Raw genomic sequence first — 24068 nt, forward strand, 5'->3', positions numbered from 1 at the left:
TATTTACGTTCAGTTTAAGATGTTCACTGGGTTTGAATGTGAATATGAAAGGATAGTTCATTTATTATTTAAAAATTTTTTTCTTAAAATTATGACTCTTAAAGCATTTTCATCATCATAAGCCATTATGGTGCTTTCATTCTGTCTCTTTCCTATAATAAACACAAAGCATACAAGGATTTTGAGGATTTTTATGCTTTCCTCAAAAAAGAAAATTTATGAAGGCACAAATTTAATGAGAAAATTTATGAAGGCATAAATGAAGACTTAACCGAATTCTGAAGGATGTATACCTTCTAACTGGCAGTTTTTAGTAGAAAGCTTATACATGAAGGAAATGAAGCCTCAGCCTCTTGTATTCAATGTAACTTTGTTTGTACTTTGAACCTAAGAGCCTGATATCAAATGAAGCTTCTCTTAGCTTCATTTTGAGCAGAGGATGATATCCCAGCATTAGAGATGTGGACACTGATTCAAACTGAATGTTTCCTCTTAGCCACTGACCTCTTTTGCTTGAGTGTGACTTCAAAATAGAGCCTTTTGTGAAAGGTGTGTTGTTGTGCCTCACGCTCTGTGCCAGGCAGTGTAGTAGTCTCTTTATAATTGTTAAATATTGACATCATCCTAATTCTGGGATGCTATTACTGCCATCCTCCTTTTACAGCCAAGAAAAACAACATAAAGGGAGGCACAACTTACCCCATGTGGCTAATAAGGGCAGCTCTCGGGTGTAATCCCAGATCGGTGTGATTCCCAATCCATGGTCATTTCTGTGGCACTTGCTGTCTTACTGATGTCCCTTTTTTTTTTTTTTTAATATTTTACTTATTTGACAGAGAGAGACAAAGCATGAGAGGGAACACAAGCAGGGGGAGTAGGAGAGGGAGAAGCAGGCTTCCCGCCGAGCAGGGAGTAGGATGCAGGGTTTGATCCCACGATCCTGGGACCATGACATGAGCCGAAGGCAGACAGACACTTAATGACTGAGCCACCCAGGCACCCCTACCTATCCATATCCTAACTCAACTTCTCTTCCTGCCTTCTCCTGCAGGCCCGTGACCAAGGTGTAGACTAAGAGGTGGAGTCATGCTTCACACGGCCATATCATGTTGGCAGCCATTCCTGGGTCTGGCTGTGGTGTTACTCTTCATGGGATCCACCATTGGCTGCCCTGCTCGCTGTGAGTGCTCTGCCCAGAACAAATCCGTAAGCTGCCACAGAAGGCGGCTGATCGCCATCCCCGAGGGCATACCCATTGAGACCAAAATCTTGGACCTCAGCAAGAACAGGCTGAAGAGTGTCAACCCTGAAGAGTTCATATCCTATCCTCTGCTGGAGGAGATAGATTTGAGTGACAACATCATCGCCAATGTGGAGCCCGGAGCTTTTAACAATCTCTTTAACCTTCGTTCCCTCCGCCTCAAAGGTAACCGCCTGAAACTGGTCCCCTTAGGGGTCTTCACGGGGCTATCCAACCTCACCAAGCTGGACATTAGTGAGAATAAGATTGTCATTTTACTGGACTACATGTTCCAGGACCTGCACAACCTGAAGTCTCTAGAGGTGGGGGACAACGATTTGGTCTATATATCACACAGGGCTTTCAGCGGACTGCTTAGCTTGGAACAGCTCACCCTGGAGAAATGCAACCTCACGGCAGTACCAACAGAAGCCCTTTCCCACCTCCGCAGCCTCATTAGCCTGCATCTGAAGCATCTCAATATCAACACTATGCCCGTGTATGCCTTTAAACGACTGTTCCACCTGAAACATCTGGAGATCGACTATTGGCCATTATTGGATATGATGCCTGCCAATAGCCTCTATGGTCTCAACCTCACATCCCTCTCCATCACCAACACCAACCTGTCCACAGTCCCCTTCCTCGCCTTTAAACACCTGGTGTATCTGACCCACCTCAACCTCTCCTACAATCCCATCAGCGCCATCGAAGCCGGCATGTTCTCGGACCTGATCCGCCTTCAGGAGCTTCACATAGTGGGCGCCCAGCTCCGCACCATTGAGCCTCACTCCTTCCAAGGGCTCCGCTTCCTCCGTGTGCTCAATGTGTCTCAGAATCTACTGGAGACTTTGGAAGAGAACGTCTTCTCCTCCCCTAGGGCTTTGGAGGTCCTGAGCATCAACAACAACCCTCTGGCCTGCGACTGCCGTCTCCTGTGGATCCTGCAGCGGCACCCCACGCTGCAGTTCGGCGGCCAGCAGCCCATGTGTGCCGGCCCCGACACCATCCGCGAGAGATCGTTCAAGGATTTCCACAGCACTGCCCTTTCTTTTTACTTTACCTGCAAAAAACCCAAAATCCGTGAAAAGAAGCTGCAGCATCTGCTAGTGGACGAAGGGCAGACGGTCCAACTCGAGTGCAGCGCGGACGGAGACCCTCAGCCTGTCATTTCCTGGGTGACGCCGCGGAGGCGTTTTATCACTGCCAAGTCCAACGGAAGAGCCACCGTGTTGGGCGACGGCACCTTGGAAATCCGCTTTGCCCAGGATCAAGACAGCGGGATGTACGTTTGCATCGCCAGCAACGCGGCGGGGAACGACACCTATACGGCCTCTTTAACGGTGAAAGGCTTCACCTCAGACCGCTTCCTTTATGCCAACAGGACCCCTATGTACATGACAGACTCCAACGACACCATGTCCAACGGCACCAATGCCAACACTTTCTCCCTGGACCTCAAAACAATACTGGTGTCTACGGCCATGGGCTGTTTCACATTCCTGGGAGTGGTTTTATTTTGTTTTCTCCTCCTTTTTGTGTGGAGCCGAGGGAAAGGCAAGCATAAAAACAGCATTGACCTCGAGTATGTGCCCCGAAAAAACAATGGTGCTGTTGTGGAAGGGGAGGTGGCTGGACCCAGAAGGTTCAACATGAAAATGATCTGAGGGTCTAGCACTCACGCTGTTGTTTCTGGGCCGGTGTTGGTCACCAGTGAGACAGCTGGCACAATTAATGACTAGGTTAGAAGGTGGCCTCCTGCAGCTGCCCTGGAGCAAAGCAGGGTCCATGGGAGCAGGAGGACTTCTCATGGAGACTCTCCACCTAGAGGGAGGCAGGCAGACCCGTGTCGGAGCCCTTCACAGTGGGATACTAATTGTTTGCATTGCAAATATCGGCATTCTGGGGATCTCAGTAATGAACCTGAACCTTTGGCTCATGCTCATGGACAGTTACTCCACATTTTCTACCATGGCAAAAACAAAAGAAAAAAACAAGGAACAACCTACAATGTAGGATTTACATATTAAAAAGACACATTTGTCAAAAACATACTCTACGGAAAAATTTGTATCTATGATTCTCATTTGTTAAAGCCTTGCATCATACCATATTGTTGGTTCAGCACCACAATGAAATCAATATATTCTTTACTCTTTTTTTTTTGAAACATATATGCTGTATATGTTTTAAAGCAATATGAATGAGAGGTTGTGCTTTTAGTTACTCACCACTATAGATCCAAGTGTGATTTCACCTTCCTTTCCATAGAGATGACCCCGAGACTAGATCCCTGGAGTTATGGGCGGAGAGTTGTGGGACCATGCGTTTGTCTGATATAGGATGCCAAGAAATAGGGCCCAAGGCAAAACTGCTCAACTCTGTTAACTTCTGTTACTATAAATAAAGGCATGTGCCTAGTTTTGATACAGAATGGAATATTTTTTATACTTGTGATATCACCCTGGACCAGTTTACTGTAACAAAGCCCTCGGATTCTCCAGAAGGTTGTGTGCCACTTAGTTGTACCTATAAAAGGCAAAGTAGGTGTTTGTGAGGAAGATCATCCGTTTAAACACAACTTGGTTTTCCTTTCATCAGTTGCTGCTAATGGGTTAATAGGAAGAGCACGTAGTTGTTATCTATACTCATAGGGTAATACTGACCTTGTAGCAGAGATCAAGGATTCGGATGTTCAAAAGCTCTGTGGATAAGGAGTTCTCCTCCGATGCCAGCACAAACCAGGATGACCCAGACAAGCAGCTGAGGATCTGTTACAGTGATAGCTGTCTGAAGCCTGGACTGCTGCAGTCACAGGAAGTAACCAGCTACCACGCTGATGTTTTCCATTCAGATATGTACTGTACATACAGTATTACCTTGAATGGGTCACTTCAGGGCTTTTCCCTACTTCCTTTTAGCTTGAGAATTGTCTTGTGTACACAAGAGGAATCCGTCTCATTTTTAAAGAGGTGAGGAGAAACAAGGTTAATTAAAAAGCACTGGTTTTTCCCTCTACTCCCTATAGAGTAGAGGGAAAAACCAGGCTCGAGAGTCCTACAAATGGGTTAAATTGTGCAGGTACTTTGACCCCTCTGACCCAAGGATCTCTGTCCAGTTCAGTTTGTATTAATGACTGTTACTCAAAGTTAAAACATGATAGTGTTTGTTTGTTTGTTTGTTAATGGCATCCTGCCCCTACCACCAGTGATCTGGTTCAAATGAGACATAATTCTGTTTGGCTAAATGTTCAGTGAATGGCTTTCAAGGCATATATTCATATCTGAGAAAGCACTGAATGCAGAGTGGATTCCTGAAATGTGATCTATTTAATCAGCAAAGGACAGATAGGAAATGTCCATTCTTTATACATTTGAGAGGGACCTGAAAGTGAGGCCCATTTTGGACAGTGAGTGGGAAGTTTCTTAGGTTTGTTTCTTGACATACCACCTGGGGGTTTGACTTTCAAAAAGCTGGCTTTTTTTTTTTTATCATTTGAAATTTTGAGGAGCTTCGATAAAATTAAATTGACCCCAATAAAAAAGTGACAGGTCCAGAAATCGTTTTGCCGATTGGATAGTAGCATAGTTAAACCCCTTTCTCCCTTAATAAAGGGTGGAAATGAGACAGAAAGATTGAAGCATTGCCTCTTTAAGTCATTTTTCATTTGACTTTCCTAATGACTGTCATAGATCTTTTAGAAATTCATTTTCCACTTTTGGAAATTACTTCATATTACATATCCAATATTACAAATCAAGACTTTTCTGTAACTCCTATTTCCCATGTGCAGGTGGAATGGGGTCTTTCAAACTGAAAAGAGAAAGTGGAGGGCTAGTCTTCCACGACTTAATAGAAAATACTTCATCTTCATTTTGCACCGTTGTATTTGCAACTCATTGTCCAACAAGAGAAAACATCGAGCAATTAATAAAAGGGCTTTGTGACTGTAGCTGTTCTTTTCTGTTAAATTAAATTAAAGTTGACCAAAAGCAGCTTAGTAAATGAAACGGAGTTCAAATGAACCCATCCACAAAAAGATTAAGTGAAAAGATTTTGTGGTTATTCCATTAGAAGAAGTGAGATTTCACTCTTTTAGGGACTTCCACGCTCTGATCTGTGGAACAACAGGTATTTAAGATATCAGCAAGCACTCTTCCAAAAGAAAGATGGGATAGACTACTAAATTGGGAAAATGCTGCATTCTTTAACCACCTCTTGATGTTTAAATATACATGAGCCTAATGAATTCTCTGCAAGTCCTATAAAAAAGAATTCTGTTTAATATTGCTCACCTTAGGGTTTCTCTATAATTTATTTGAGTGCAAAGCTTTTCCTTTTCTGATGTAACTATTAACATTTTGAAAAACTGGAGTTCCGACAAACCCAGTTTGGTCGACAGTGAACTAAAGTTGTGCTCTTCCAAAGTATTCCTAAACCAGTGTTACCACTAAGAGCAAAACTACTATTTGAATTGGGCTCCAACAGATAATAAAAAAATATACCACCTGCAAACGTGATCTGGTCATAAGAATCTACTGGCCAGATATTTCTTGGAGAATTCACTACTTTCTGCCAGAAACATCACAGTAATGCATTTATTGTTAATTCAATAGCTACTTAATTTTCTCCGTTCTCACTAGCGGTACAGATCTTGGGTTTCTTTGTATATCTGTAAAGCTCTGAACGTGGGTTCCGTTAATTAGCTCTAGGGCTTAGTATGGAGTTACACATAAGGAATTTTCCCTTATGGCTTTAAATTACCTCTTGATTAGAGCAAAGTAGACCAAGGTAGAGAATAACAGCTCTGAGAGCACACGGGCCAAATTCTCTCCTAAATAGCCCTGAGTCAGCCTCTTCCTAGAGGATTTGTCTTAAAGTGCCGCAAGAAGAAATACAGTTGTTTGGCTCAGCACTTAGTTCTAGGTTGACCAGTTCAGTTGTGTGTGTGTGTGTAGTGTGTGTCTATATCATTTTCAAATAAATTTTATTTTCTCCAGGTATTAAATCTCTAGAAGAACAAATTCTCTAACTAGAACCCTAATAGTCTGAAAGAATTGATCCATGTCTGAAATGCATATTACCAGAATAAAGTAACTCACCAATCTGGCTTATTGTGTTCGTGGTGAGGGATTTCTACTTGTCCAAATTCTCTTAGTACTCACTTATTTAAACCTCATTTCATTTGCACTGCATTTATAGTTACGAGCTTTTCAAATATTCTCATAATCTGAAAATGTAAACCAAGAATTGCCAAGATTTACAAATCCTGGTTCCTGAGGACTTGGGTCAGATTTCTAGGTTTGCTCAAGCTTCTCAGAAATTTTGCTTCTCACCACCAACTCCCCAGTAGTATGAAGGCATTCAGGATTTGCTCTACAGAGTCAAGGGTGGATTCTTTTTTCATTGTTCTGTCAAATATTTTGCTCTCCTCAGTTCTCAGAGAAGCCCAGGAGTTACATAATCTTCTATGACTTTTTTAGAAAAAGGATTATTTAAATCTCACCTGCATTGACACCTGACTTTTGTCACTTTCCATGACTCAAGTAGGAACAAATATATTTATATTTTAGAACGTACAAAAGAGAGGATGTGATCTTGGAGAAGAAAAATTGAGTACAGTCCCATGTAAATTAACTTACCCTTCCAGGTTCTCCCTTCATCTCTGGGTCAAAACATTTGTTTTAACTTCAGGGACTGTGCTCAGAAGCTGTTCAGCAACATGTAATATCTCTTGAGGCTTTCTAGGAAAGAAAAAAAATACATCATTTTCAGCATAGAAGGCTAAGACTTGACAAAAAGACATTATCGAGGGTTTAAAGAAAGGTTAGAGAGAGATACTTGGATCCATTTTAATTCTATTTCCTCTGTTGCTAAAATTTACAGGTACGGTCTTCTGAGAAAGAATCCTAAATTATGTTCTTCTTTAAATTTAGTTTCTGTTTTATCCCTATTTCCCATGTCCCGGTCACCTTTATGTAACTCACACGATCTATTCCAAATGGATTTTGTGGCATGTGAACCTAGTATCAAAAATCTTTGGGGCCAAAGCCCATTCATTCTATTTGGTCCTTAGGTAAAGATACATAATTCTTTATTACTAGGACTGGGATCTAGCAACAGTCCCCATTGGACGTGTACATCCTGTACCTGGTTATTTGCATGGATTTCCCACCAACGGCTTGGGGAGCTCTGTCCTTTTTCATAGAATCCTTGATACTTTCTGATTGAGGAGTTTGAGTTACTTTGCCCTTGTGTGCAGGAAGCCTGGAGGACTGAAATATTATCTGACTTGTTAATTTCAGAATTACATGCATTGTTTAGGCACCAGACGGTGCTTCCTGATATTTTGGCAAACACTTGATGAATCTCTCCCTTACTGTCCCCTCAGCTCCTTCAAAAGCCATTCCCAAGAGAACACTCTCATTCTTACTGTAGTTAAAGTGTGGTGACTTCACAACTGAAGTCTACAAGATCAAAATGCTAGCTGATTTGTTACATTATTTACCTAAGTCATATAATAAAAACTGGGCCTAAGGGCAATTAAAGTCTAGATTTGCAAGGTTTAGCCAAGTCAACTATGGTTTAAATCAACAATGACAGGTTTTCAAATCTGAAATTGGTTCATCTGTTTTGGGAGCAGTAAATGTGGCTGTATTTCTCAAAAAAAAAAAAAAAAAGAAAAAAAAAAAGAAAACTGCTTACCTTGTGTTAGCTTGGTCTATGATAAAATGTTTGCAGCAAATATATATAATTAAGAGGCTTGTCAAAGGTTTATTTTTCTAAAACAGGCCTGGAACTGATGTTCCTCTTTCAAAATATGGGAATCTGATCAAGATACCCTTGAATGTGCCTCAGACTTCCTATCTCAGTTGGCCAACGTCTTTAATGCCACTTTTCCCTCTCCCGCCCCTATCTCCCCGGAGAAGATCCTGGGTGGGAAGGAGGAAGAGAGCTGGGACTACGAAGTCCCCTGAGACAGCCCACAGAGCGGAAAGCTTTGGTATCCCCCACGTTCCCGCCTCCTTTCCTGAGACCACAATTGAAATGATCTCTCATTCTCCAGCTCTGCCCTCCTCTGCAGTGTCATCTCCCTGCCGCTGTCACACCTCATCAATGAATGCTCTCTTTGGGGATAAGTCTGCTTTCATTGGTACTCAGAAGTTTTAGGGTAATTGTTAAACTGGAAATTGCTTTTAAAAAAAAAAAAAAAAAAAAGCTCCAGCCTATCTCACATAACACTTTAAAAGTTAAGACTTACCATTCACATAATCACAAGCTGACAGCACTGTGCAGGTGGAGTGATTCTGATTTTTTTCCCTCTCTTCTAGAAGCAGGTGGGTTGATATAATGCCAGCTCTAAATAGAAGCTTTATTTATAGCCTCAGCAGAATGAGAAAAGAGCTGGCATAATCAAGAGGATACTGCATATTTTAAGGAAGGCTTTACCTTTAATATGCAAAATAGCCATTAAGAAGACAACAGAAATACACGTTTACATTCTGTTAAATCGGTTAACTGTATTAGTTCCAGTAAAGTTCAAAAGATAACCTTCTGTGCTGAAAATGGGTCAAAGATTTTATGTCTACTCTACGGGACCAAGAAAAAAAAAATCCAGAAATTTGGTTGCCATGTTAACTTTCTTCATTTTGGTACACACCTCCTATTCTAAATTGCTTTAATATCTTTAATCTCCACTACAATATAATCAGTACAATCTACAATAGCACATAATCAACAAGTAATGATTAAGCAGGAGATTAACTCAAACTTGCCAAAAAACTTCTCACGTTATTTATAATGATATGTGTTTAGCAAGGCACTGACTCATATACAAACATATGTGATAGCCAGAGATGGGAACTGAGCCACAAACTTTGTTTAGAGGCTATTTGGAAGAAAACATACTCTTTTCCTCCGTAGTTATAAAATCAGGTGTATTACACACATGGGTTGCTTGATATGCTAGTCAATTGTCTTACTTTTTTTTCCATACAGTTTGGAATCCCCCAAATCATAATTTAAAAACTATTGTTTATATATACATATATAAATATGTGGGAGAGGGTGGTTTGATTTTTTAAGTGTTTAAAATGTAACTGTTTTAAAGACTGATATGCTTGAGAAAGAGGGAACCCCCCCCCCAAAAAAAAAACAGAATGTGTGTCTGTGCTTTTCTTTGATTTTTTTTTATCAAAATCTTATTCTGGGAACATCCTATGATTGGAAGCTGAAACAACCTACAGAACTTGTTTTTGTTTTTGTTTTTGTTTTAAATGCCTGATAGTTTGTTTTTGTTCTCAAAAAATTAGTGCTAATGACAAGTATTTCAGTTTAGGTTTGTGTCTGATTGACTATTATTAATTCATTTTGTGCGCATGTTTAACATGTAAAACCAGGTTAACTTATTTTATTAGTATGTAAAATAAGTTAAGAAAACATGTTTTCTTTATGGATGTAAAGGGCTTAAGCATCTGACATCTCAGTTAAATCCACTGGGATATTATTAAGTAATGAAATGTAATAAAACGTGACTGGAATCATACATCAGAAAATATTTCCTTATTGAGAGAGGCAGTTTCTATGAACCTTACCGGAAACATGAGGTTGCTTATATATCTTTAGCACTGTTACTAGATCAAATAATCTAATAATCTTCGGTCAAGGCAGATGCTAATCCAGTGGAATCTGATTCTAATGCCAGGGTAGGTCGAGACCACTCAGAGCTGAAATCAGAGGACAAGCTATTAGGTTCTTTTTACACAAAATTACCAAGGGGCCATGGTTGGATCTGCCAGCTATCCAAATCTATGTAATATTAACCCACTATAAAGATAATCTATTTCAGTGAAGATAAATCCTGTACACTTGAAAAATTATCCCAAATTCATTCAGGCACAAAGGGTCCAACCAGCCATACACGTAACATCTAGTTTTTCAGTTACTTTTCACTCAGCCAACTATCAGTGATTCAAGACATCCTCTAAGAGAGGAAGGCACAACAAATTTTTTAAAAGATCACTCATCTTCAGGCAAATTGGTAACAAGGAGAAGAGAAGACTATCTAGTGCTAAAAAGTGAAAGAATTAAAAATATAGAAACTTCACTTGTGCCATCTTTCTGCTGAACATGAAGGTGCTCTCTCTTCGCTTTTGGTCCTGACGGGAATGGGCTTCAGGCAGCCGTGCTCAGGGAGCTGTCATCCCATGATACCATCTTCCTCCCTGATGGCTTATTAGATGCCTTTCAAGGAAGAAGGAGTAAGTGGAGGAGGAGGCACCAAGCTGACAGGAGGTCTTGATAAAGGACAAGAAAGCCCAGGATTCACATCTACTCAGCAGCAAACACTTGAATTCTCAGACTGCTGGCTTCTTTAATTGCAAAATGAAGAGCTTGCTGCCAGAGAGGGATTTCCTTCTCCCTGAAGATTCTCTAGTAATGCCAGAGCTGCTTGGTAAGAGTCCCATCTCTGATAGTGTGACTTTCATTTTATACTATTAAACTCACATGACTAAAGTAGGTGATCCCTGAAGGGAATTTCAAATGTGTTGAGTATACCCCTCTGCCAACATCACAAGTTGGGTTGGCCACTAAACACACTGATCAGGAAGAAGGTTCTAGTACTTCAGCACTTGTTCTTTAACAATGGGAAGAAGGTAAAATCAGTAAGTCAGATTTTTTAATGAAAGCTAAACGTACTTTTAACTTGGCCTGTCTTTGGGCTCTACTTACAAAGGACACACTGGCCACGTGCTGCTTTGTACATTTGGAAGCCCATCGTAATTTTTTTGCTTCTGAATTTCTCCCCCCCACCCCCCCACCCACCCTCTTCCTCAGTTTTGAGCATACTGCACCAGCGGGCTTGCTGTTAAATTTCTCTGTGTCATTTAATATAGTCGAAATAAATATTTTGAGTTCCTACCTACTCCTTTTAAGGCGGATAAGTTTATTATAGAACCTGATATTCTTTTCTTAATTACTTCATTTTCAGAACTAAAACCTAGGACATGAAGATTAATGTGGCATGAAGCCAAGCTGAGGAGGAAACCTCAGTGGAATTTCTAGAGAAATTCACCTAGAAACTCTGCCAGTGACTGTGGAAATCCTAAAAACACTGGCTTCTAGGGTTGGTCACCATGGTGCGTTTCATCAACTCTTATAAACTTTATAAACAATAAAATGCAAAAATTATAACCTTCTATCAAAAAATGCAGACTGAGAAGGAAATCTATTGGTATAGCTACATAGGCATTGTCTCATTCAATAATATTCTGAACCAGGTATGTCAGAATGTTGGGACATGTCAGTAAATCTAAGTAGTACAGGCATTTTTACTGCCAGATACACACACCTATAACTAAGAACCATCTAGAGAAATAATAAAAGGCAGACAGAAAACATGTATCGTATCTGAGGATTCTCACTGTTCTACTTGGCCTCTAATTAGGAAAACTAAGAAGAGAACTCAATCACTAAGGAGTCGGGGTCTGAGAGATGAAAATCCAAGCAGAGTCTCCATTAAAAACCAAAATACTCCTCTACAGGTTACCTCTTTGCTTGGTAGACCCAAATCTTATATGTGGTTGCAAAAGTGACATCTACATTGAATATAGTGACTAATTTGGTTCATTTGTCACATTCAGAAATACGTATATTTACCAGACTTCCCTCCCCCACTTCTGGTGCAGAGGTGGCATTTATATGAGCCTTTTTCTAACTGCATCATGACCTGTCATATTCAAGCTAAAGCATGCTAGTACCAGAGCACAGAGGCAATTCCCTACCTTCAGTCTATTCCGTTAGCCCCGGGCTATTAGCCGGATATATGAAAGATGAATAGACTATAGCTGCTGTATACAGTCAGGGCTCTCATGAAAGTTAAACACTTCCTTGAACACACACACACAGATCCATATCATGGCATCCAGAGTTTCTGAAGCCTCAATGTAAAACAAACATCCTCCTGGAAATGAATTCACTGGAGCCCAGGACAACTGTGCGATGCAAAGTGACCACCCAGCCAGCTCCACCATCTTGATTCGTAAAATCTCTTCTATCTTAGCAACACCTGCAGGATCGGTTGCCTCTGCTTCTGTGGTCTCAAGATTCTTCCATGGTACTGCTGGTTTCAATACATGGAAGCACTTTCCAATCCTGAGTCTTCTGGAGTTAAAAAAAAAAAAAAATGCATTCACAGAAACAGAAAGTAACTGGTTAGTCAAGAGAAGAGTAGTTCATTGTTTTAGTTCAATATATTTTAAGAACAACATTTGTTAAGAACTGGATAGCAGAAGCTTTTCAAGTGAATGGCAATGAGAAAATAGGTATATACAAGATAATTTTACTTCAAAGGAAAATAGATCATGTTTATGTATGTATCACTGCCTCTAATATTGGTCTTTGTAGTTCAGGTTCCAAATCAATAAGTACACAAATTCCTTATTAAAAATTACTTTAAATGTCTGTATGTTTATATCCTTTTAAATGCTGCCAATATTAGCTCAAATACATGCCCACAGGAAATTCAGGAATCTACTTAACTCTTTCCTTTTTATCCTTGATTAGAAATTGCAAATCAGATTTCTCCAGCTTCTGTTTTAAAATATGTAGAAATTTTAATTTTCCATTTATCCAAGCACAATCTCCTTTCATTCATTCATTCATCCATCCATCTAAGTCATCCATTTAATCATGCAACATCTACTGAGTATTCCTTATCATAGTAACTCAACAGCACATCGATGAATAAAGTCATTATCAAATTGTGGTCCAAACTTTATTCCTGCATTTCTCCACTTTAACTGCTTTGATGTCCAAGGTGATCACAACCTACTTCTCATTCTTTCATCCAAATCATGTGGCTTAGAGATGGGCCTTAGTGTCCAACTAGCCAGATACTAATCTGGCTTTAAGGACCTACCTGCTTTAATGATCCACTCTCAGGGAGTCAGAATAGTTAAGTACTGAAAAAACAAGGATCTGGGGTAAGAGTCCCCAGGGCTCTGTCCCTGGATTCACGTTTCTTTACGAACAGGCTACTTAACGTCTCTGCATCCCCATCTCTCAAAAGGACCATAACACTACCTACCTCACAAGGGTGCTGTGAGGCTTACCATGAAAGCATGAGGGGATGGTATGTAGAATTGGGGGCCTATTACAAAGGTGCTACAGGATTTAGAGTTGGCTGGATAAAGTTATTGAGTACGAACCCCTCTGCCCCTGGGAGTCCCAGGTCTGCCAAGTCGTATCAACTCCCTTTACAAGCAGAATCTAAAGGCCATCGATTGGCTTGGTTTAACTTTAATACAACCTTTACAAGATTTATCACAAACCCCACTCTCTTTGAGAGTTGTTGGCTTGGGAAAATTATTAAACTAATGTTAACAAAGAATAATAAAATGATTCACTTCCAGGTGCTGGGGGTAGGGGAACAGTTATTTATTTCAATATGATTCAAGAGTTTGAATGGATATCTTCAAGGGGATGCATTTTATTGGAGAAATTTGTTGCCTAGGGCTTTCTGTTGTTTTCAGTCTGACTCCCCAGCTTTCTGTACCATTGTTTTAACATACATCCCCTTTTCCCTTTCAGTGGAAGGGAAGCTATAATCCTCCTCATTTCATGATGATTCTTTTAATGAAGTCTGTTTTGCTCAAAGGACAAATCCTTTTCAACAACTATTGTAATTATTTTCTTAGAGGGCCATTTTTTTAATTGCCATACTGTTTAGCTAAGCCCTATTGTCCTGGTGTCCTTCATAACTGTCAGTTGCTTTAAAATAAAGAGGTGGGAGGGGGGAAGCTGATAAGCACATTGTTGTAATTGATTTGTATGTTTGAATTGTCTTATCAGAAAACAAGGTTATGAATTTCATCTGTTGAGACACAAAAATAAAATAATTTCCTAAAAAAATTGTATTTGGTTTTTGAATGTTCTAAAGAAGCATTTATTCTTCATCTTTTAATGTTTCATTAGTAGTGTTTTGCTATTAATCATATGATAACGAAGCTTAGCCTTCTATATTCATCAGTATTGCTCAATTCTTTTTTCATATATAGTTGGGAAAGAATCAAATAAAATTATTCAAGATTTAGAACTGAAAGAAATCAGGAAGAGCCCATTGTCAGGGATCTGCAATACAAGGCGGACTGTGGAATTACCCAAGACAAACAGGTACAAAGGAAGACCTTTCAGGTTACACAGTAACATCATTTCTTTTTTTTTTTTTTTCCCCAGTGCAAAATGTTACTTCAAGTAATAAAAATAATATCTCCTGGTCATCTTCCATCAGTAAGAAAACTCTAAAAAATTAGGTGTAAATAACTGAGCTTGATTTAAAAAGAAAAAATCTCTGGCATAATAATTTAGAGTAACTTCTCCTTGCCCCCTGCCCCCCACCAAAAATATCCAAAACCACATTGGTATCTGAGTTTGGGTTGCCACAACAAAATACTATAGATTGGGTGGTTTAAACAACAAATTTCTTTCTCACAGTTCTGGAAGCTGGGAAGTCCCAGATCAAGATGTTGACAGCGTCAGTGTGGTGAGAGCACTTTCCTTGGGTTGTAGAAGGCTACTTTCTCACCGTGTCCTCATGCAACCTGCCTTTCCCTGGGGCATGCACATGGAAAGAGGGAGATAGTTTCTTCTTTTCTTCTTTTCATAAAGTCCACCAATCCTATCAGATTAGGACCCCACTTGGGTGACCTCAATTAACCTTAATTTCCTCCTAGAAATCCTACCTCCAAATACAAACACATTGGGGTTAGGGCTTCAACATGTGATTTTGGCGGGGGAGCACAATTCAGTCCATAGAAGTTGATTTCTGCACATTCATCAAAATGCTACATCATCTTTCTTGGTCATGAGCATGAGAGGTGGTATATAATATTAGGAAGACAAGTTAGAAAAGTTGATATAAAAAGCCAAGATGCATTGAAAAAGGATTTCAACAACTAGCAAAGATTCCTGTCCTTGTTTCACTTCCTTTACTACTCCTAGACTCTTTAAGACTCTGGCCTAGTTATTTTCTGCAATTACATATGACATTTCATTCTACAGCACCCAAGTTTTCAAAGAGCTTCTGATTTCTCACAATACCCCCAGAGTTCTATTACCATTTCTCAAAAAACTTAACCTCTTAAGTTTCTTTCTTCTTCAATACCATTGGTTAACTTCTTTCTGGAATACCCATCCCTGTCTGATGGTCCTTTCAAACACTTCAAGTTCTATTTTGACTGTGACTCTGTCTCCATCTACTAAAAAAAGCCTTATACAGAGTCCATGTCAAGGAAGAAGATAGGACAATATTCACCTCATGATCCAAAATTTACTCACACTCTGAGTCAACTGCACCATCCTCCGGTTGAGATTGGCTCACCCATGGGAGCCAAGTTATGGGCTAGTTGCTTGTTCTCCATAGTTATTTTAGTGTGGAAAAGGTAATCAAAGTGCTCATGTATGAACAAGCACAACAGCATTTGCTGTGACCATCTGCTTGACCTGAAGAGTCCTGGTGAATAAAATGTAGAAATGCCAACTGTGCGTTTGAAGAAGAGAAGTCCCCAAACTGAAAACTGCTCAGATGCCCACCTGTCCTCCTGAGGCTGTTCCTTCTGGGTTTACAGATATTAAGAAGCAAGGAGCCAGGTTCAGGGTGATCAGCCAACATCTGTCAATATCCTCATGTTCTCTGATGTTCCCAGTGAACCAAACACTGAGTCTGAAGCTGGGCTGCAAGGACTTTGTCCCTACTGGAATAAAAAAATTTCCAGAAATCGAAAAGATGTCAGAGGAAAAGAGTAAAATCTTCCTATGAAACAATTTTACTTTCTCAAAGATTAGACTTGTGTTTACTAGGCTAGACACCCTTGTAGGAAACACCATGACCTTTGCCTCTTGTGAGCACTAAAGGCGTCAAGGCCACCAATGGTTTCTTAGCTCCCCCCCCCATTCTCCTTGTGTTCATCTGACCATTAGTTAGTGAGCCTCCTCAAACGTCACTTGTTCAAAGGTCCAGGATGAGACATAGGACACCGAGGTAATTCAAAAGGGGTTTTATTTTTCCTAATTATAAAAGTAGTCTATACTTGCTTACTGTAGAAAAGTGGGCAAATAAAGAGATTGGAGAAAAAAAATCTTATATTCCCATCTTTCCAAAGCACAGTTACTATCATCTTATTCCTTTTGGTCTTTCCCAAGTGATGAGCTAGGTTTTAAAATAGCAATTTACCATCTTTCATTGTTATTACCGTAATTCCCTTTTGCTCCCCCACCTCCTTCCTCCTCTTCTCCCTGCTCCTTCTCTCCATGATGTATTTCAGGACCTCTCGTGATGGGGCAACAACACAGCTCCCAAAGCACAAACATACCTACTCTCTCAGTCAGGACCTCAGCGAAAGGTTCTGAGAAAATCCTCGGTAGCGATCATGATGGGAGCTACATCTTCAAAAGTTCATTTTCTTAAAGAAAGTTACTCCCAGCCCAGTCGACTGGTCCTTGGAGAAATCTGCGGAACCAAAAATGAGAGGAAATACTAGATACCAATTCCCTGGTGTCTGCCACGTACCTGGAACTTGACCCAAAAAAGCTCATTCATCTTCCTCGAAGTCCGAGAGGTGGGCCCTTTCTTTCTTGTTTCATAGGATTTTCACCTGATGCCAATTCCAAAAGCTATCTTCTTTCCATTCCACCACTCTTCCCCCAACTCTGAAACTCTCATAAGTAGAACAAAACTTTTGTCATTTCACAAGGAGGCCTCTGACGATCATTGCTGCCCTGTAACATATTCAGCTTCCTGAGCTCCCTTGGCTTTCAGTTGAGATTTGAAACAAATCTTTTGCACCCCACCCTCACCCCCTGCACCTCCCCTGGATCGGATCCCTTATCCGTTCCCTGATGTTCTTTGCAACAACATCCATCCCGGTGAACTCTCTTTCTACTAATGTGGATCTAATGAGAGATGCTCTGAAAATGCTATTGTAATTTGGAATTAACTGAAATGGTAGTGCAGCATACCCTGCTGCCTGCTTCTACAAGCTTGACTGCCTTGGGGAGGCTAGGTGGCTCTATGGGTTAAAGCCTCTGCCTTTGGCTCGGGTCATGATCCCAGGGTCCTGGCATCAAGCCCTGCATTGGGCTCTCTGCTCAGCATGGAGCCTGTTTCCCCCTCTCTCTCTGCCTACCTCTCTGCCTACTTGTGATCTCTGTCAAATGAATAAATAAAATCTTTAAAAAAACAAACAAACAAAAAAAGCTTGACTGACTTAATGGGCAAAGGAGCACTTTGGTTCCTCTGAAGTTACAATCCCGTGTTAGTGATCGCATCCAATGCAGGGAAAAATATTGTTGCTCATCTTCAAACATCTTCTGCCCCCATGGTAATGAAATGTCTTTGGGGAAGTTGGTTATGTAAACCAAAGAAAATAAAAGTACAGAAAAGAGAAGAGGGGAGGGGAGGAGAGAAAAGGGAAAGGGAGGGGAGGCGAAGGGAGGGGAGAAAAAGGAAAAGGAAAAGGAAAGAAACAAAAGTTGTGCCACCCACAGGTAGAGGAAACCCCATTGCTTTTTATAGGAAATTACCTTTGTCTCTTCTACAGAAGTTCAATGTTTTAATGGAAGCAAGATAAATCTTGGGTTAAATGAAACACTGAGATGGGCTGGCCTCATTTGGCATCGCTGGGTGTTGTTTAAGTCTGGAAACTTCTGCTAATTGGGGAAGGAGAAAGAGGGAGATTAATGATGCAGATGGACACTTTGTGGCAACTCTGACCCACACATCACAACCACCTCCCCCAGGAGGGTGAAAACCATCTTCCAGCTACCAGGAAACATCATTAACAGTGGCCACCTGCTAGTGTTGAATGAAGCAATGTAAGCGTGCCACTGGAAATTCTCCTCATTCAGGGACAGATAAGCAGAATGACACAGAGAGATTCCAACACAGAAACCTTAATATATTATTTAGGTTCCCAATTGAATGCCTGCATGTTAAGCAGGGACAAGGCCAACCGCCCATATGGGCTTCTGCAATCTTTGCCAAACAATGCAGACTCTGTGTGTGCCTCCTCACCTCTGACACTTTGCTATAACCTACTTTCATTCGTCAGAGTGTTTCCATGCATTGTACTCTTCGCGCCGTCCTTGTATGGTCACGTGTTCAGAGAAAGGACTCTACACTCTAGGACACTTTCAGGGAGATGAGGAACAAGGGAGCTCTGGTCTCTTTCTAAATCATTCACTCCCAGGCAGCTGCGGTGGGAGGGGGAGGATCTGTGTGACAGCTGACACTGGCAAAGGGGACAGCTAGTCAGGGCCTGTTCTGTAGCTACCTGTCTGTGTGGAAGTCTTCCAGAATTTATTCCTGCCTTTGTCCACCTCGTAAGGCAGGAAACAGTGTGTTTCAGCTCTGTCATGAAAAGCTGGGCCAGGCATTCAGTCCAGTGACCCAGGGAGGGGAAGGCCTCAGCAAAAAACTGCCATGGGCCAAATGCTCAAGTTTACTTCCAAGGAGCTGCTTTCCTGGGCAAAAATGAAACTGGACTGTCCCAAAATGAAAAGCCTTGGGATCAGGCTAATGCAGACATTTGCCACTTCAGAAATATCTTCAAGAAAAGAAAAGAAAAAAAAGATAAAGTGGTATGTGAAAGTCAAAGTATCTCCTCTGTCCCAGGGAAATTCTTACAAAGGTGGTGAAGGACTATTGGACGTCAACATCCCCTTGGTAGAGGGATAGCCTGCTAGGGAGTTTGGCATACAGTAGGCGCTCAGTAAATGAATGTCACATAAGTGAGTACATAGCCTAAGAAGACAGGACATGGGCGCCTGGGTAGCTCAGTGCATTAAAGCCTCTGCCTTCAGCTTGGTCATGATCCCAGGGTCCTGGGATCAAGCCCCACATCAGGCTCTCTGCTCAGCAGGGAGTCTGCTTCCACCTCTCTCTCTGCCTGCCTCTCTGCCTACTTGTGATCTCTGTCAAATAAATAAAATTAAAAAAAAAAAAAAAGGAAGACGGGACATATCACACGGAAGCATATTCACAGACAAGCAGTAGGGGCTTACCCGCATGAAGCTTTTTAACAAATCGTTCACTTCTTGTGGGGACTGTAGGTGTGTGTTTTTAACTATGCAAATAGTAAGTGCCCTTTATAGGACCATTAAAAAACAGAAAATAGAAAACTTAAAATTTTCAGTAACTCAAAAAGAGAGAATACACTGTTAACATTTATGTGGTTAAATCAACATAAGCATAAACCAATTTTTCTATGTAGTACATATGGATTCTTAACAGATGTCTCTTGGTTCACAAACTTCTTTTTCTCTTAGCATTTTTCTTAAATTTTACCTCTACTTTTTATTTTATTTTATTTATTTACTTGAGAAAGAGAGAGAGAGCATGAGCAGAGAGAGAGGATAGAGGGAGAAGCAGGCTTCCCATCAAGCAGAGAGCCCGAGGCAGGGCTCGATCCCAGGACCCTGAGATCATGACCTGAGCTGAAGACAGAGGCTTTAAGCCACTGAGCCACCCAGGTGCTTCACTTAGCATTTTATTGTGAATCTCTTTGCCTCATGAATGGCTGCATAGAATTCCACTAATTGTGCTCTAATTCATCAACAGGTATAAATACCTGTTGTGGGGTATTTAGGACTGTGTAATAGAGGTCTTTGGAAAGAAATCTTTATTCATGTTCATAATTATTTCTTTATGCTAAATTATTTGGAATAGAATCACTGAGTCAAAACTTAATGCAACTTTCTGAGGCTTTTGGTAGGCAGTGATACCAGAGAGAGGCTGATTTAGGGTTCGAACAGTAAGGTAGAAGAGGACTCTTTTCCCTGAAACCTCAGGAAATGCGCTAGGTTTTGATGAAGGCATCAATAACAAAGATTGTCACTCTGTCCTTTTCTATCAGATACACTTAGATTCCACCTGACCCTACATCATTGTACAATACTGCCAGATTCTTTATTTACAATTTTTTTTTATTGTCCTATGTAATTTCCTCTCAAGTTCTTGCATTAAGAGGCACATGCCCAATAGTTTCTTTTGAGTGTAGCGTGGTTACTGGTTAAATCCAAATACCAGTATTCATTTGACTGCAGGCAAGAAGATCCTCTCATTCATTTACTCAGTAATCACAGAGTGAATACTTTTAATGTATCAGGCACTCTTCAGACCAGTGCTATAAAAACCGAACGAGACAGATAAAACCTCTAACCATAGGAGCTTGAATTTTGATAGAGAGAAAACATTCAAAGAAATATACAATAATAATAATAAGTAGCCATAAGTGCTACCGGGTGCTCTAACTCAGGTAGTGACAGAAGTCCCTTCTGAGGAGATGCCTGGGTGAATGGACTGACCAAACTGTGCTTACATCTGAGGTAAGTGACTATCGGAGAAAAGGAAGAGCATGTGCAAAGGTCCTGAGCAGGAAATGAGTTGGACATGCTCCAAGAACAAAGAAATACCAGTATGATGACAGCAAAGTAGAAAAGACAGGGTAAGAAATTGAGATTGCAGAAAGGGCCAAACCAAGTAGGGCCTGGTAGACCATTTAGAGGACTTCAAATTTTCTTCTAAACGATGGGAAGCATTTGAATGTTTTACAGAGGGGTGCAACATGATCCGATTTACATTTTCCAAATCTCAGTTGGACCCCTGAGTGGAGAATAAGTTACAGGCCACCAGTGAGAGTAGGCAGACAAGTTGCACAGCTCTTGTGATAGCATAGGCAAACAGGTATGTCAAGCTCCTCAATCCTGTTTTGGAAGGAAGCAAGAGACTAACAAGTGATATGAATATTCACAGTTAAAAGCAGGATCCAATCATTACGTTACATGGCACAGCAAATCCAATGAAAAGCCCTGGATGCCTGGTCATCTCTGTATCACCACTTGTACTTCTCTCGGATTGGCTTCCACGTGAAGATGTCCACAGAGCAACTTCTGAGACTGGCTAATGCGCAAGAGCATTGCAAGTGCAGAGGATACACGCCCCAGGAGTGGGAGGGCCCCACCTTGACAAAGAGCCTCCATCAGTGTAGCCTCTGAAAGAAGAAGTCAATAACCAGGTGGGACTACAGGAAAATTCTGAGCTGTGCTTTCCCCTTGCCCCTCCATCTGTCTCGCTACTGACCAAGCTGGTCTGTGGAGTAAGAGCGGAATTGAAAGCAACGGCATCGCAAATACGGGTCTAGTTATTGAGCCATTTATAATCGAATGTCTATTAGGAAATATTAACAAGGAGCGAAATTAAAAGCTTGTTTCCATTTCTAGAAACCTACTCACAGAATAGTATCTAAGCTTCTGATGCAGTAAAAGTGGGATTAACTTGATCATCTTAAGGATCATTGGGTTTTTGAAGTACATCAAAACAGGACTCACTTCTTTTCTTTTGAAAATCACACACAAAATTAAAAGGACTTCTGAATCCACGAGGACGTACACTCAGCACAAGTCTTGGGAAAACCACGGTGTCTTGTTCTCTGTATGTACATCTTTTTATTTTTAAGTTCTCCTTTTAATTCCCTCTGACATGAATGTGTAATACTGAGAATCTATGCTAATGAAGAATGTGTCCACAAGATGTATAATGCATGCCTTTTAATTAGTTCTGCTGCTATAATTGATTAACATTTTGCCTGTGCGGTACTATCACAAAGAATGAGCAGTGAAACACTGTATGCATCTAGTCCCTGTGGGGGAAAAAAAAAAAAAGCACCGCACAATGCCATTGCGGAACATCTGCACTGCCGAAGCCATCCTCCGAACTCCTATTGAAAGTCCGGTGGGAGGCGCTTGAAGCAGCCTGGCAAGACGCAGCAGAAATAAAAGACAAAATGAAAGGGCGAGAGGCCCAGAGGAATGAATATGGGAAATGTTAGAGAGGGAGGGAAAGAGATCAAGACGAATATGAAGAGTCTGAAAACAGCCATAACTCCAGAAGGAATCTGGGGCAGATGGATGAGATAGAAGTCAAGGCAGAAAAAGGAGAGAATACAAATTGTGGGCACATCTGTGCGTACAGACAGCTGCAGACATTCCGGGACGCACGTGCGGGTACAGGCATGTATGTAACTGTGTGTAGGGTAAGGACGGCAGAAACCAACTGTAGAAATGCAAGGCTCCAGCACCAGCACGGAGCCTGCCGTTTCCGCGACTTCACCCCAGGTCCCGAGCCCCCTGACGGAGCAACCCTAGCGACCATGCACGTCCCCTCCCCTGCCCAATGTGAGCAGAAGGACCTCCGGCCCCCAGTCACTCACAGAGTGTGTACTATGTATGAACCCTGTGCTCAATGCCACGGAGCTACACTCAAGGAGGCAAATCTCCCTGCCTCGAGTTGCTCACGGTCCAGTGGGGGAGGCTCCAAGCACGCAGAGAGTTAGGATGCTCGGACCAGAGAGGAGGAGCACAAATTAAACACACAGTTGACACAAGGTTTGGGCAATCCTGGGAAGGATTTCTTTTCTTTCTTTCTTTTTAAAGATTTTATTTGAGAGAGCAAGAGCGACGGGTTGGTGGGGGGTGGGGGGAAGGGATTGAGAGAACGAGTGTCGGGAAGGAGCAGAAGGAGAAGCAGGCTCCCTGCTCCCAGGACCCTGGGATCATGACCTGAGCCAAAGGCAGACGCTTCACCGACTGAGCCACCCAAGCATCCTGGCCTAAGAGATTTCTATCCCAAGACAGTCATATGAAAAGTGGGTGGCAGAAAAGATGTTCCAGGCTAAGGGACCATTCTGGGCAAAGAACTTGAGAAAAGAACAGTGCGATGTTAAAGAAATGTGAGTAGTCCGGAAGAATGGGGAGGGAAACAGCGGGCTGGGAGATGCCAAGGGGCAAGGTCATCAGGCACAAGCTAGATCCTGAAGACCTCCCTGGCAGGGAGCTGGTTTAAGCAAAGTTTAGCGAGTTTACTCACTTCAAGATTTCTACAGACCACATAGCACCATTAAGTACATTGTGAATTTCCCAGTGAGAGAGATAGTAGGCAGAATTCCTTAAGGTTTTTCCGTTTTGTGTGTGTGTGTGCGTGTGTGTGTGTGTGTGTGTGTGTGTATGTGTAGCAAAGTATTTATTCACATCTTAAGTATTCAACATAAGGCCTGCGAGACACAGTGTGAAAATCACAAAACTAGATACATACATTTGAACTTAGTTCTGGATCCACCATAATCAACCCCTCAGCCTACCTGTCCAGATGCCTGATGGTCCTGCTTTGCTTCCTTTTAGGATCATCTCCCTCTTCCATCCTCCCTAACAGCAATTTCACAACTCCGCTCAAATCTTCCACCCACTCCCCCATTTCTCTTCACTCTCAGCAGATAACCTCCACTTTAAGAAATTAGAAGCCAGCAGATGGGAACTCCTTGGTTTCCCTGATACCACACTCCCAGGACTCCCATATCTAAGTCACCAGTTTCAGCACAATAGAGGAGCTGTCCAGCCTCTCCTTCTTTAAATCCTATCCCTCCATTGTTTCAATTCACACTATCAAATACCCTTTCTCACAGAAGTTTCCCGCTAAAACAACATTCCTACCCAGGAACCCATATCACCCCCACCTCCCCAGGAACTAATCTCCTTCTTCTTCTTTTTCTTCTTCCTCCTCACAGAATTCCTCAAATAATTTGTTTGCCCCTTTGTCTCCCTTTTGTTATGTCCCATTCTTTCTTCCACGTGCATCCATCCACCAGAACAGCTCCTGCTGAGAATCACCAGCATCTGTCTGGTGCTAAGTCCAAGGGACATTTCAGCATGGCTCTTCCTTAATTTCTCTCACTGGCGTTTCACACTGTTGACCACACCCATCACTTAAAACACTTTT

General features: G+C 41.5%; 1 protein-coding gene across 1 annotated transcript; it reads left to right on the forward strand.

Annotated features, from left to right (window-relative positions):
- The first annotated feature begins 1086 nt into the window (after positions 1-1086).
- On the forward strand, positions 1087-3400 carry LOC111159873 (leucine rich repeat and Ig domain containing 2). Its single transcript, XM_022522526.1, has one exon. It carries the CDS (start codon positions 1087-1089, stop codon positions 2905-2907), a length of 1821 nt encoding a protein of 606 aa, XP_022378234.1. The 3' UTR covers positions 2908-3400.
- Positions 3401-24068: the final 20668 nt, after the last annotated feature.

Source organism: Enhydra lutris, unplaced genomic scaffold, assembly GCF_002288905.1.
Source record: "Enhydra lutris kenyoni isolate GAN:26980312 unplaced genomic scaffold, ASM228890v2 scaffoldscaffold70, whole genome shotgun sequence".
Classification (NCBI taxonomy): Eukaryota; Metazoa; Chordata; class Mammalia; order Carnivora; family Mustelidae; genus Enhydra; species Enhydra lutris.

What these genes read in the sequence shown, in the direction of transcription:
- LOC111159873 (XM_022522526.1), top strand. Translation starts at nt 1,087, where the DNA reads ATGCTTCACACGGCCATATCATGTTGGCAGCCATTCCTGGGTCTGGCT.